Source organism: Talpa occidentalis, unplaced genomic scaffold (assembly GCF_014898055.3).
Source record: "Talpa occidentalis isolate TD23 unplaced genomic scaffold, MPIMG_talOcc4v2.1 talOcc4.2, whole genome shotgun sequence".
Classification (NCBI taxonomy): Eukaryota; Metazoa; Chordata; class Mammalia; order Eulipotyphla; family Talpidae; genus Talpa; species Talpa occidentalis.
In genome coordinates this window covers 143,090,836-143,106,077 of record NW_023602073.1, presented here as the reverse complement: position 1 = coordinate 143,106,077, position 15,242 = coordinate 143,090,836, and the positions used below count along the sequence as shown (strand labels likewise).

Genomic DNA, 15,242 nt, shown 5'->3' with positions numbered 1-15,242 from the left:
GGGGCCTAAGCAAAGATCCTAATTTCAAACATTTGCTGTGTTCCTGGCCCTGGAAGCGGCTGGGCTCTGGGCCATCAGAGGGGCTTTTGCTGGGGTTTCTTTGGTGGTGGTCGCGGTGTCTGGCTAATGGGATCTCGCTTTGTTTTGCTTGTGAAATGTCTTCTTCCAAAGAAAGTGCATACAGATCATGTCCCTGCAACTCCACACCCTGGACCATAGCCGGGCACTTGTCCATGCCCCCAAAAGGGCCCCCAAGGGTCACCCCCCTTATTTTTCAGAGGAGGGAACCAGGGCAGAGATAATCAACAGGCCCCCAGCTAAGGAGAGAGCGTTCCTTCAGCACCAGCCATGTCTGCACGTGACTGCATCTCTCTTCATCTAAACCAGCGGTGGAGAGTGGGCCTCATGGTTCTCACTCTTCTTTGTTAAGCTGGGAAGGTTGGTTGCCACCCCCACAAAGGCACAGGGCCACTCCTCTGTGGCTCCACCCTCATCGGATGGCCCTGCCACCCAGTAGCTCACCTCGTATATTCATCCTGCAGGTGTGCAGGCACTCGAGACGGATATACCCATGCCCAGAGCCTTTCTCTACTACTAGCAGGTGGACAAATGTCCTGTAAGGACAGAGCTGATGGAGCTCTGAGCAGGGCGCCCACTGATCCCGCAGCATCCATGAGCTCTCCTCCACCCAGCGCCCCCTTCCTTCACCCAGTCCCCACTGCATGTCCAGACTCGACCTGGTGCCGGGGACACAGGTCTGCAGGGTGCAGACGTCAGCAGCCTGGGGCCACAGTCAGGTACACGAAGGCCATATTCCATGCCTTCAGCAGAGATGAAGGCAAGATTCCTCCTCACCCAAGAGGAGGAGCCCACACCCCCTTCCCCCATGACTGTCCTGCCATGTCCCTAGGCTTGAGAGCTAAACAAGGGCTTTTTCTTCAAAGCGTTGGCCCATTGAGCCACTTGAGGTCAAGATGGGTTGGTGCATCATTCCTTCATCCATCAAGCATGTCTAAGGCGGCTCCTCAGTGGACATGACTACAGGGAGGGGGTGGGGAGCAGGAACAGAGCGCTGGTCCTGGCTCCCATCGGGTATCTCCCTGGCTATTCGCATATCATGCTGCCTCGTCCCTGGTTCTCCCCACCTGCAAATGGGAGCTGGGACTAATTGTCCCATGAAGCCCTGAAGCCCTGCCCATGCTCTGGTTGCTCTTCAGATCATATAAATCTTTTGCCTTTCTTTAACACCCTGTCCACTTGTAAGGTGTTTGTAAGTCTCTGCTCTTTGCAGCTCAACACGCAGGTCAGAAGAGCAGAGACCAAGTCCCTCGTCCTTCACATACAGAGAGAGGCCCTCCCTCCTCGCAGAGGCGGAGACACTGTGACCCTGGCCTGTCCTCCACCCTCCCCGCCCTGCCCCGCAGACCAAGCACAAGCCCAGGGGCCGGGTTGCTGTCTGGTCTCATACCAGAACTTTTCCTCCTCCTTCTATGCTTCAGATTTCTTGCATTTCTAGGATAAAATCCACTCAGTCAGGGTGTGGGACTCTTTACATGTCGCTGATTGAGTTTGGCTGGTATTTTGTTGAGGATTTTTACATCTACATTCATGGAAGATGTTGGCCCATGGTTTGCTTGTGATGTCTTTGGTGCTGGTGCCAGGGTAAAACTCGCCTTGCAGAGAGAGTTGAGAAGCGTTTCTTCCTCTTCTGTTTTTTTTTAAAACGTTTATAGAGAACTGGGGTTAATTCTTTTGGTAGAACTCACCGGTGAAGGCCTTGGTCCCGGGCTTTTCTTTGTGGGTAGTTGCTTGATCTCTGATGTGTGCATGGTTTATTGCAGCCTGTTCAGATTTGCTGTCTTGTCTTGAGTCAGTTTCAGTAGGGGTGTCTTTCAAGGGAGATTTTGGTGTCACTAAGTGATCTAATTTGTTACCTCTGCCTCTTCTGTCCCACCTCATTTTGGTTGATTATGGAAATAGATGGAAGGAGGGATACTTAAGAATTGAAAAAATGAAAACAAATAGAAAATGAGAATATTTTTTAAAAATGAAGGGGAACGGAGGAAGTGTCCAAGGAGAATGAAGGAAAAAATGGAGTCAGCCCTCAGGGCATATGACATGTGTGCCTCTGCCAGCTCCGGGAACTCTGGCGGCCTCCAGTAAAGGGAGCCCCAATGTGAACCACACACCCCACACTGTCTCCCAGGCCGAGTGATGTCAGAGCCAAGAGAAATACACATTTTGCAGGAATTGTCAAAATATGGAAAATGGGCCAAAATATTTCCAAATTGTCATTGAAACTAATTCCTTGTAACATCCCTTGCCTTTGACTGGCTCGGAGACCTGTAGCTGTCACCCCACATGTCCATCACAAAACCAGCCAGCCCCTCGAGCCCCACAGTGCCTGTGTCATCCGGTTTTCTGGCCGCTGACGCAGCCGCAAGCACACGGGGAACTTACTCCGTGCTCTGGCTGAAGGCTGCATCCTCACTAAGAGCTTCGCACTGCAATTTGCCAAGCAGTCCATCAGCTTCCTTTTTATTTATTTATTTCATTTTGGGGGGATATTGTTAGAGCTCACAATCAATAAAAAATGTCCTTGTATTCTAATCCCCAGTAAGACGAATATAACTAATGCACAAATCATTTCACATTGAGTTTGTTGAAATCACAAGGTGAATTTCAGGCAGGTGAATTTCAAAGATGGAACCTAGTTTATTCAATACAGAATGGACTGTGGCCCTTGGGCCTCTGCCAGGTTTATCACTGCACTCTACAGAACGTAGTCTGCACTAGTCATGCCACAGGGAAAGAGTCATCTCACTGCATCCCCCCTAGAATCTGCCAGTCACCCCCATTTTACAAAGAATGAAACTGAGGTTTTCAAGTAATGACTGACATGCTCGGGGCCACATGGCCGAGGAGTCAGCGCTGGGCACTCCTACTTCCTGCCCCACTTCTGCTTCCTGGCTCTGTGTTGGTGTCAGATGACCCTGTCCAGCTCTGGCTCTGACTTCTGGGAGCTTATGACAGTCTCAGATGCAGGTCAGAATCACCACCCTAGTCAACTAAGCCTGGTTACCTCAGACTCCTCCATGGGGACCCATCACTGGTCCTGGAGGTGATTTTAATCAGCAGCCAGCATGGGTAACTCTCACCATCACCTCAAACCCTCTTTCATCTCCAAAAGTTTGGGTTAAACAGTTTTGAGCCACTTGGGGTTTGCTTTGGCACAAAGCAAAAGGTGATCTTGAAAAACCTTAGGACAAGTTGACTCATCTAAATCTGGTCTGTTCAGAGAGCATAGATGAGTGTGGAATGTGCTGGAATGGAAGGCTGGCATGGGGGAGCTCTGAAAGGAGCACTCAGGTTCCAGGCAAAGCTTCCTGGAAAAAATGACATGTGAGCTAAATAGTAACAGTTAAATTACAGTGAAGTAGCCGTGCAAAGGCAAAAGGTCAATACATGCAGCGCATATGCACACATGGGGCGAAACCCACAAGGGCAGGAACAGGGGGCCTGTGTTACTAGGAGTGTGGGCTGCAAAGCAGGCATCTGAGGGGCTCAGGAGGGACAGCAGGTGCACGAAGGCCTTGGAGCCTTACTGCTTTACAGTGGGCTTTGTTCTATGAATGGGGGGGAGCCATTGCCAAGCCTCAGGGATAGCACCATCAGAATTTCATTTGGGGTGAATGAGGCTGGAGCAGTGAGGAGGCCTCGGGGGACGTGTGGGGCATTGAGGGGACGTGCAATATGGGGGCAAGGGGAGTAGAGCCGGGCCTGCTCTACAGACCTGGAGACAGTGGCATTGGCAGGACAGCAGAGGTGGGTTCCAAAGGAGGTTTAGGCTTCCAGAACTTGATACTAACTGATTCTTGTTCCTATCTTCCTTTCCTCATTCCTTCCTTCCTCCAATTTTGTCACATCTGCAAAAGACTCCACCCTAAATGTGGAGCTAGTAACTCGCAGGAAGCTGTCCTCAGCAACAGGGCCTGGCACCGTGGCTTCGTGAAGTGACGGCCTCGTAGGATCAAATCCTTCCATGGGCCACAAGGCCAGGGCCAGGGTCATTCACCCACTGACACTGCAGGCGACGTGCCCTTGTGCTTTTCCAGGGACTGTGAAAAATTTTAAGACCTGGGGGGAAAAATTATAAGATCTAAAACATGAAACGCAGCTGCAAAATCAAAATTATTAAATGTTTAATGTCTACACGACACGTGAATATATCAATTACATGAACTGTTAAATTGAGCATTCATGAAAATTTCATTACGTGTTAGAAATGGTTGGTAGATGGCTTTCCTCAGTTCATAAGAATGCCCAAGCATGAATATGATGACATAGAAATCATTACCAATGATAAAAATCTAGTGAGTTTCTCCTAGACAGATGAATCTAAAATGTTAATCGACATGGGGCCCATGACTTCTAGCTCACAGGCTGCCCTTGTTGTGAGAACCCCAGGTTTCCATTCAGCTTACAATTGGGAGCAACCTATTTGGTCCCAAGGCTCCTACCCACGACAGGAATGTGCCAATACGTTAGGACACCTTTAGGAGAGACCGATCTGGAACCTCTGACGGGAAAAAGATGAGGCGTGTTCTTTGTGGCCCCAGAGGTAAGCCAGGATCTGGAGGCACACCCCACTCCATCCCAGAGGGATTCCCAACACCCAAGAGCCTGAGGCAGAGGGTATCCCCACCTAGGAAATGTCCCGACTGGGGAAGCTCCCACCCTAGGGAGGTTGGACAGAGGAGTTTCGCTTCGGAGGGAGGGCATATGTTGACTTTCGGAGTCCCTCCCAATGCAGATCCTGTCAGGTAGAGTTGTTCTTGGTCATCCAGGACTTCCAGCCTGCTGGGTCTGGCCAACAGACCGACACTGCCATGTCCCTTAATATTCCCTTCACCTGAGCATGGACAGGTGCTCAAGCTCCTTATTCAATTGTTCTTTAAGGTCTTCTGTGGTGTGAGCACCATGTTACAGGAGTAAGGAGAAAGGAGACAGTCACCTGGAGGCAGGACTGGCACTAAGCAGAATGTGGAGATGGACATGTCTCCACCCCATGCCCCTCCTTCGGGCTCATTCTTGCCCATGCAGTGTGGCATTTATCCCACCTCACATGAGCATGTGACTTAGTGCCTGCTCTGCCAGGGTTTCCACCTAGTAATGCATGCTGACCCTCCCAACAAGCCTATGAGGCTGTGCTAACATTATCCCCATTTTATAGATGAATAAGATGGAGGCACAGAGGGCTTCAAATTTATACATTCTGACCCAGTAGACACAGAAACCAGAGCCTGGTCAAGTTACAGCAAAGGAAAAACATTTATGCATGACTTTAGGACCACAGCCTGGAAAACACTGATCCAAGAAGCATTTAAGCAGTGTGGCTGAGTTGCCCAGGGTGGGGATGGCTTACAGGTGGGGTAGTCCCCACTCAGGTCCGCTTTCTGCAGATGAGCTTTTCAGTCACTGTAGTTCTGATTGGTGGAAAGTCTGTCCAGTGGTGATGGGTAGAATTTCAATCCTGGGTGGACTTTGCATACCATTGTGGTTTCATTTACTTCGGGAGGGGGTACTGGTGGTGGATGGGTCTAAGCAGACCCCAACACACCCAGGCTCCTGGACATGCCTGGTGCCTGACCCTCAGTAACCTCCCAGCTCTGATATTTTCCCAGACTCAGGATGGTTATTTGTTTTTCTTTTTTATATCAAATATCAACCCCAAAGAGTATACTCTTAGCCCTACACAGTATACCCTGCACCATAGCTTCACATGCTGACAGTGTACAGTGAATTTCTCTCATATGTTTCAGTTCCCACAATCCTCTCTCCCCTAGCAAAATCTACCCCTAGGAAAAGATCTGTTATTAATCATTTGTACCTTAAAGATCATTTAAGTCAAGTTTCAGAGATATATGAATTTCAGTTGTGAATGAAAGATTTTGCCCTTGATTAAAAACATTTCATTAATATTAATCATTTAATTGGAATGACTTTAATGATAATAATTGATATTTTAGTTCTTTTTGTTCAGCACTACGTCCCCTAGAATAGTTGTTATGGCAGCTGGTTTCAGTCAGTGTTGGTCAAATGAGGGAGTGAGAGATTTTGATATTGACTACTATGCGCTAGGTGCTGGGCTAAGGGTCTACATACATTTTCTTATTTAATTCTCACAAAATCATCTTGTGTGGGTATTCTGGTCACCCTTTGAGATGACTTATACTCAGGGACATTGAGTATGTGACACAGCTAACCAGTGACCAAGCTGAGACTTCATCCTTGACAGTCAGACTCCAGGGGAGGTGCTGTTCTTACCACATACCAGTTCTCCCAGGTGGGAAGGTCTTATGGCACACATAAGGAAATCAGACCACTCAGGCCTTCCTGCAGAAGAATGATTAATGTCCCACGATCCATCACAATAGAGGGCTGTGGTACTGAACATGAACCTGTCCATAGGTGAAGAAAAACACTTTCATCTAGCCTAAGAGCTAAAGGTTTATACAGGTAGATACACATCAGTACCACCTTTGCGCTGTTCAAAGGTGATCTCCAACATTAAATTGTTCAGAGTTCATTCATTTTCTTGGGTAAGAAAGTTATCTATTTTCATCAGATTAGAACATATTGGACCATTATATCTTCAATTTTTTTCCTGTCTCATCTCATTTTTTCTCTTCCTGGGACTCCAATTTCTCTTATGTTAGACCATTTGATATTGCCCAGGGGAGAGGACCCTGGGGCTCTGTGCATTTTTCTTCAAACTCTCTTATTTCTTTTGATCTGTCTTCATGTTCACCGACTCTTTTTTCTGCCATCTCCAATCTCCCAGAAAATTCATTTTGGTTATTATATTTTTTACTTCTAGAATTTTCACATGGTTCTTTTAATTTGCTGAATTGTATTTCTCTGCTAATATTCCCTATCCATTTACTCATTGAGATCTTATTTTTTCTGTAATTATTTGAACTTGATTATAATATTGCTTTAAGTCTTTAAAAGTGAAGTATATCTAGGCTATTTTGGCTTGGTGTCTGTTGGTCATTTTGTTGACTCTGGATCACATTTTTCTATTTCTTTTTATGTCTATTGATACGTTATTGAATGTGGGACATTTTGGATAACATTATAGAGTATTTATGATAGATTTTGTTGTCTTCTCAGGATTGTTAATTTTTGTTTTAGCAGGCATTTCAATTACCTGCAAATCTTAAAATGATGTTGGCTTATATTCTATTTTGTTAGTATAGATCTACAGAAAATCTAAGATGTTTCTCAGCATCTCTAATATGGAGGAACCCCGACCTTCAAATTCTCTTTCTTGAAGATCTTATCAGGGTTTGATTAAGCTTTGTTAGGGCTAGTTCAGGGTCTCACTTTAGGGCATGATTCTTACTCCTGAGGCAAAGCCTACCTATGCCCTGGTTGGATTCCAGGGAAGATAGCAAGATGTTGGTGATGTTAGTGAGATGCATATTCCCCAGCACAACTTTTCTCAGTTGCTGTTTTACTAGCCTTTGGGGGAGGCGGGGTTCATCTGCACATGTACCGCGTAACCTTTGGCTACAGACTTTGGCAGAGCCTCACTAGAACTTCTTATCTCTCTTCTCTGCTCAGCATACTCTTCTCCAGTGCCCTGCTAGTCACCTCAGCTTCCTCACACTGTGATCTCTGCTTTCTTCACTCTGTCTGCTGTGAGCTGCCCAGATTCCAACTTACACCATGTTTGGCATTTCCTTGAGAAAAGGGCTGGTTAACTCTGGGGCTCGCTGTGAGTGTCTTTTTTCTCAGAGATTGCATTGTCTGTTGGGCACTCTGGAAAACTGTTTCCTTCATGTTTCACCACTTTCATATGCTCTCTTGCATACTGGTGTCAAGTATCCATCATCCTTGGAAAGAGAAGCCTTGTCTGTATAACTAGAGAAAAGGTTGCAGCCATCTTTGCCATATGCCCCAAACACATTTTTGTTGCCCACTCTACCTACAATAAGTACTAAATTAGCCTTGAATGTGATTAGTCTGACCAGTGCTTACCTCAAAGGAGGAGCATTTGGAGACATAGATTAGCACCAGACTTGGCGTGTTGATCTGCAAAGGAAGGAAAGGCTGGAGATAAAGAGGTCCGAGGTGTCTTCACTCAAATTCTTGCTTATTACTTTATTTAGGAATCAAAGTCCAAATCAGGAAGGTATTATGTGACTGATAGGAAAAGTGCTCCTAGAGAAATAGGCTCTATTTTAGAAATTAAAGATAAAGACTTTAAGTCTTAGATAAATACCCAGATATTGCAGGACAGAAAAACTAGGTAACCACTGATTGCATGCTAACATCAGAGCACCACCTGAGGTCTTATTTAATATCTCAAAAATGGAAAAATTCATTGATAACTTACTATCTCACCTAACCTGAGCATGAGGATGGTCATTTGGTGTTTAAGTCATCTTCCCACGGCTACGGATTGCCAAGGAGAGAGTGTTAGAGTGTAATGAAGGCACAGAGAAAGCATTAAAGCGGCGCACATAACCCCAGAGGCAACCACTGTTGTCTGAATGCCTGTGAAATCCTGAGCAGCCACAGCTGCCCCAGTGCCAGGTGAGGGTCGAATTTTCATTCTTCTCATTTTCCTTCCTATTGGATTTTATTATGATCTAATATTGAATTTGGTCCATGACAGTCCGTGTATGTACAGTCCCATTAATGGTCCATTTCTTCGTGCATATCTCATTTGATTGTCTGATAGTTTAGATTCTGAATAACCTAAGGGTCATCGTTTCTATTTATATCTGGCACTTGTAGCCACCAAGATCCCTTGGGATCACATGCTGAACACAAAGATAGTAACTTAGTACATAGTTGTTGGAACTTTTATTTTTAGAAAATCATTTACTTTATTTACTTAATTTTTAAATCCCCCTTATCAAAATGAAAACAAGACTAAACCTAGCAGTTGCATGATTTATTGAACTCGTATTTAGAAGAATTCTCTTTGCATACCCTGAAACATCAAATGTAGTAGAATAAAATGACTTAGACAAACTTAAATGATAATGTTAAGTAAAAAAATTAAAAGGCCCTCTCCTCCTCACCTACAATTTAGGTGGACTTCAAACATTTGTAATGTTTTTACCACTATAAAGGAACATTCCTGAGGCCCCATAACGCGGCTTCACAGCCAAACAGAAATAAACAATGCCCAACGATAACACTCTTGACAGAATTGGAGCAAAAGAAATAAATGATTTCATTCATCCTTAATTTGTCCATAGACCCTACAGAAAATGCCTAGCTTTGCTTTTAGCAGCATTTAATCTGTACATTTGGTTTATTTCAGGCAAGAAGAGAGAATAAAATAAAATGTATTCCAACATGAGTGGTTTTATTGAAAATCTGCAAAAACAAAAGTGAATTATCTCCATGGTGTTTTTAAATTGCAGCATTAAGTGATAATGTGTGTGACATCTGAACATAGGAAGCCATAAACTTCTTTGCAAGTTAAATGCCAGCGCTTCATTTGGGCAATAAATCAGCCAACGTCACGGTGACTTAGTGCTGCTACAGCAAATGCTCAGCACTCCAGAAAGTGTCAGTTCTGTGCTGCTAACAGAAGGGTCTTTTCATAGCTGCTCTTACCAGCGATCAGGTCTTTATTCTATTAGTATTCAGCTTGTGGATGATTTTTTACCTTCAACGTGGCAACTTCATGCGGTTCAACCTAATATTTGATAAACATGGACCTTTAAAGGGTTGTTTTGGAATGAAAACATGAGTTTCTCAATTTCCGGTCCACAGTAGATGACTTGTCACTGTCCAATATCCTGGTGCTTGGTTGTTTTTCCTTGAGATTATATAACAGCTTAGATGAATTCAGATGTTCTGGCGGCTTCCTGGGCTTAGTGCCTGCAGCCCAGCTCCCATTGTGAGAGGGAAAGTGAGCGGTGATGACGCCCTCTACCGGGCGAAGGTGGGAGTGCGCGAATGAAAAACCAGGACGTGGGGCAGGAGCATAAAAAGATTCCAGGTAAAGGCAGAGAGTGGGGAGGGGAAGAAGAAAGGGAAGAAATGGGAGAGAAAACGTTTGAAAGGAGAAGAGGGAAGGGAAGAGGAGAATTGGTGAGTCCATACAGGAAGAAAATCTAGCAGAAAATTGAACAAGGGATGGCCAGATAGGAATTAGAAGCAAAGGGAGAAGGAAGAGCTGTGAGAACGTTTTGTCATGCACCATCTCCATAGTAACCCCGAAAACGTCAGCCATTTCTCTTGAAGTTCTCCAGTGGGAAATGCAACCAGGAAGGGCTCTTGGCAGGTGCAAAATGAAGGTGAAAACCAGATATCCCTAATTAATGAGTTTCTTCTAAGACAGTTGCTAGTCAGAGAGTTTAAAATTCAACTCATTCAACATGGGTCCATGATTGGAATAATTAAATCATAGGGAAGCAATAAAAAATGTAGTCTCCCATTCCAGGGTCCCCATAAAAGTCGATAGGAATTCATGTGGTCAGTAGCCTATGGAATAAAGCCTGGTTCCTGGGTACCCCTCATGGGGTTGGCCTTTCAGGGGAATTCGGTTAAATGTGAGAAACTATGGTCAAAGTTATGGATACAAACAAGATGTAGACACCAAGGTTCATGGACTCTGCAATTGTGTTCACTGATAGCAGCATCACACCACACACACACACACAGAGCACACACTACATACACCATACATCACACCACACACACGCCATATATACCACACACAGCACATACATCACATACCACAGCGCACACACACAGCACAGCACACACCACATAAACCACACATACACCACATACCACAGCACACACACACAGCACACACACACCACATACACCACACGCATACCGCATATACCACACACTACACCACACATACACACACAGAACACCACACACACAGCACACTAACAACACACTGGACAAGCTGGAGAGGGAGAGAGGGAGGAAGTGGGGGATGGGTGGGAGGCCACCTCCCCCTCACACTTGAGCCACCTGACCTTGAAAGTCTCCTCCAGTCTGACCCCTAATTAATTCCCCTGTGAGTCTCTAGGAGCCATCAGAAGTACCTGGGCTGATCCCTAAAATAGAATCTGCCAATTAGTTTGCAACAAAACAGCCTTTCCTCAGGTCACAAATCTAATTTGTAGCTTCTCTCACCTGGGGGTGGGGTGCTGCGTGGACAGAAGGTTTTAGGATGATCGAGGGCTCCAGGTGGGAAGGCTGAGAACAAGACCCGGTCATCCAGGAAAGGGAGTGAAAGCCAGAGCTCTCTGGCGGCATCTCGGTCCTGACCCATTTTCGGGTGTTGCTGGAATCAGAGCTGAACCGGAGGCCCCAAGGCCTGAGCTTCCCAGCCCTGTCCGTGAGACTAACTGGTAATTTCCATAAAAATCTCTCTGCAAAGCACAATTTGCCCAAGGCCCTGGGATCATTTCCAGAAGATGAATGTTTAATCAGGAGAACTGTTCTTCTCTGCCTCTGCCCAGTCACGAAGGAGACGAGAGCTGAACAGAGCTGACAGCGCTGGGGATCCGAGGGACCCCACAGGCCAGGCTGTCGGCCACCCTCCGGCCGTTCAGCCTCGCCAGCAGGAAGGATCCCTTCCCCCAAACTGCCCAGTCACCCATTGGCAAAGTGCCACTGAGACAGAGTGATCTGGGTCACAGGGGAGATGACGACCTGCAGAGCTGGGTAACGCTCAGCCCTCAGCCCCTTCCCCCACCTGCCCCTTCACAGTGTGGGGAAGCTCCCGGGGCTGGGATGAAACTCTGACAGAAAAGCCAGGATCTTCCCTGAGATTTTAAAGCTTTATGAAAATAAAGCCTGGAACCAAGGTCTTTGAGCTTCTAAAACCTCTGCATTCTGTAGACAGCGGCTCTTCCACCTTCTCATCCCGACAGGGGGCTGGGCGGGGGGAGGCTTAGCCTGTGATTTTAGAAAGAAACCCACTTGGCCAGAAAGGACACACACACTCTGGGCAGATGAGATAAAAGCCTGAGGAACTGTGTTCGGGGGCCACTTCTCTGTCCCCAAGGCTGCGGTTTGCAGGCCTCTGTTGTTTCTGTGCCTGGAGGGGGGTGAGGGTCCCTCCAGGGCTACCCTGGCAGTAAGAGGGTGAAGCTCCCCAGTTGCAAAGCTAATAGTACAAGGTTCTGGTTCCTCAGTAACTCAGAGTTCCAAAAAGAACGGAGGAGATGATAGGACCAGGTCTTGGCACCTACTGTGTGTCAAATGAGCGTTAGTGGGAAGAGGTTTGCTACCAGCCAGTCCCCACCTCCAACCCTAGATCCCTCACTCTATCTGAAGGTCTCCAGTCCACCAACCACCTGAGCCACAGCAGCTTCATTTGGAAGGAGGGGAAACGTTTGTTCTAAGAACTAGAGAGACAAAGCAGGGCCTAGAGTTTCTTGCTTGGACATCAGGTCCTGATGCGCTGACAGAATATTCTGTCATCCAGGAAAGGACTGGACTTTGAGCTGTCCCGTAACCCATTCGTCTCCTTCCCTTAGAAAGGGCTTTTCTGAAACTTGTTGGAAATTCAGGGGAAGGGTTTGCAAAGACCCCCCCCCCTCAGCACTGCCTCAAAAGGGCTTTACCCCTGTTTCCTTTATCCAGTGAGTAAAATAATTTAATTTAAATATCACATGTGTATTGTGATTTAAGAATGCTTAGAAGGAAAGGAAATGTCTTGTGAAATGTTGGCTTTCTCTTCACAAGATTAAAAAATCACTAAAGCACAAATTAATGATGCTTGAAGTTGATGAAAAATTAGCAGTGGGAATGCGAGGGCCTGTGAACCCCGAGCAGATCCTTGGGAGCTTCTGTTATTCCTGTATCTCTCTCTCTCTCTCTCTCTCTCTCTCTCTCTCTGTCTCTCGTAGTAAAATTAACAGAGCATAAAATTTGCCATCCTGGCCACTTTTAAGTATACACGTGGCTTTAGGTTCATCCACACTGTTGTGCAGCTGTCACCACCATCTGTCTGCAGAACTGTTTTTATCTTGCAAGACTGAAACTGCACCCACCCGGCAACCCCCCTCTACTTTCTATCTCTAGGCATGTGACAGCTCCAGGGACCTCAGGAAGTAGAACCCATGAGCATTTGTCCTTTCATGCCGGGCTTATTTCACTTAGCATGATGTCCTCAAGCTTCATCCATGTTGTCATCTTGTCACAACATCCTTCCTTTTCAGGGCTTAGTAATATTCCACTGTCTGTATATACAAATTTCCCCCACTATCCAAAAGTAGAACATTCCTACCTGGTATGATTTGTAGGGCGATTTTTCAGTCTGGAAATGCTCAACATTTTTCTAAATAAATTAATAGCAATAGTATCCCCAGGCCCAGAAATAACCTCCAAATCATATGAAATAAGAACACTCTATTTTCATATTGCAGGAGAACCTGTACCCTGTTTATCCATTCACCTGTCAGTGGACACTTCCACTCCACCCTTTGTTGCTGTGAATAACCCCGCTGCCTGCAGGGTCCAGGCCCCTGTGGTTCAGAACAATGTGCTAAGAGTCCAGCAAACGAGACTACTGCCTTGCACTGCAGAAAGACCACGGGGTGGATCTTAAATAAGGTCCTGCCCAAGAGCAAAAGGCAGAAGCATCGTCCTCACATTATTCCTGGGGGCAGGGTTGGGGGCACTGGCCACCCATGGTGACTATGAGTGAGCAGCTTATTTGGGTATTTGCCACATGCTGGTGTCCCCAAGGAGCTGGTTCCTGTAGACACTCACCACCCTGTCTAACTGAGGTGTCACTAATGGTCTCTCTCTCTCTCTCTCTCTCTCTCTCTCTCTCTCTCTCACACCCCTCCCTCCCTGCTGTGCTCCTCCGACTCCTGCCATCTCCTCTGGCCTTCACTTTGCTGGCTCCCTCCTGCTCTCCAGTGCGACCAAGACCAGTGCATTCAGAGCACCAAATTCGTTTTGCAGGCAGCGGCCACCCCCCTGCTGCAGAGCGAGCCCAGCCTCACCAGTGATGAGCTGCACCTGCCGGGGAAGTCGGGCCTGGGCACTCCCTGCACCAGCCTGACGCTTGGACAGCCCACGCCGCCCTCCTCCATGCCCAACCTTGCCACCGAGGCCACGCTCACAGACATACTGCCCCTGAAAGAGGAGCCCATGGGCCACCAGTTCCTGACCCCAGAGGAGGCGCCCTCACCGCCCAGGATGCTGGGGGGCAGCCCTCTGGCCCACAGCCACACCGTGCACCTGCTGGGCCTGGCCAGCCAGGACTCCCTGCACGAGGACTCGGTGCGAGGCCTGGTGAAACTCAGCTCCGTGTGACCACGTGTCCCGGCCAGGGACAGGAGGCTGGGGCTGGTCCCAGGGAACGCTTTCCCATGACCCAAGGCCATGGTGGCAAGGACGACTCCGGGTCCTGGTGCGCACAGGCCACGGATGAAGACGGGACCCTCTGATGGCTGGGCCCAGCCGGACGCAGCTGCTCCCAGCTGGGTTTTATTTGGATTCTCTTCCCCACCCGGCTGCTTAGATGACAGGCAGAGAGAGGGGCCATGTTCCGGTGCTGGGGATGAGAAAGGGGGGCCTGGGGAGGAAGGGGGGGTGGAGGCGGGAGGAAGGGACGTGGGCTGGAGGTCCCGCCCGGGTGGCTCGCTGCGGTGGAGACAGACACGCGAAGGTGTGGAACGCCTGGGGCGAGACTGAAGTTGCACTTAAGTGTTATGCTACTAATGTTTGAAATAGACCTGCCATTCCATTTGTTAATTTAAAAAATAAAAAACACACACACGCGAACATCTAAAGAGAATGAGACGGGTTTGCCTGCCACGCTCCGCTCCGCCCGGGCGTTGGTATTCAGAAAGAAGTGCTGCTTTTTTTCTTTTTCCTTTTTCATTCTTTTTTTTTTTTTTTTTTTTTTTTTTTTGATTTTGTGAATTTTCAAGTGCTGTTTTATGGGAAGACGGCGCAGCAAAGGGAGGTGGAGGGAAAGCTCCACCCTGCACCAACTTGCTCAGCTCCCTTGTCCACAGCTGATGGTGCCGGCAAGGAGGCTGGGGGTGGGGTCCCGCCCGAGTAGGGGACCCCCGCGTGGGCTGAGCATCACGCTCTATTTGCCTTCACGTCCTGTGTGCCCAAACTCCCCATGGATCAACAATAAAATGAGGTCCTCCGTGATCTGGACCTGCCTACGGTTTCCCTTCGCAGCTCTCAGGACAGCCAGACCCCTGTGGCCTGCG

The 15,242-nt window shown here is 47.5% G+C and overlaps 1 protein-coding gene across 3 annotated transcripts in view; it reads left to right on the top strand.

Annotated features, from left to right (window-relative positions):
• The window catches only part of ZDHHC14 (zinc finger DHHC-type palmitoyltransferase 14), a 219,628-nt gene extending 205,048 nt beyond the window's left edge, over nucleotides 1-14,580 (top strand). For 2 of the 3 annotated variants that reach the window (XM_054697933.1, XM_054697936.1), the window contains one exon: nucleotides 13,930-14,580. In XM_054697933.1, the coding sequence (XP_054553908.1) occupies nucleotides 13,930-14,328 (399 nt within the window). In that variant the 3' untranslated portion in view covers nucleotides 14,329-14,580. The remainder of the gene's footprint in view (nucleotides 1-13,929) is intronic. The other variant, XM_054697935.1, reaches the window with a different exon arrangement.
• The last annotated feature ends 662 nt before the right edge of the window (nucleotides 14,581-15,242 follow it).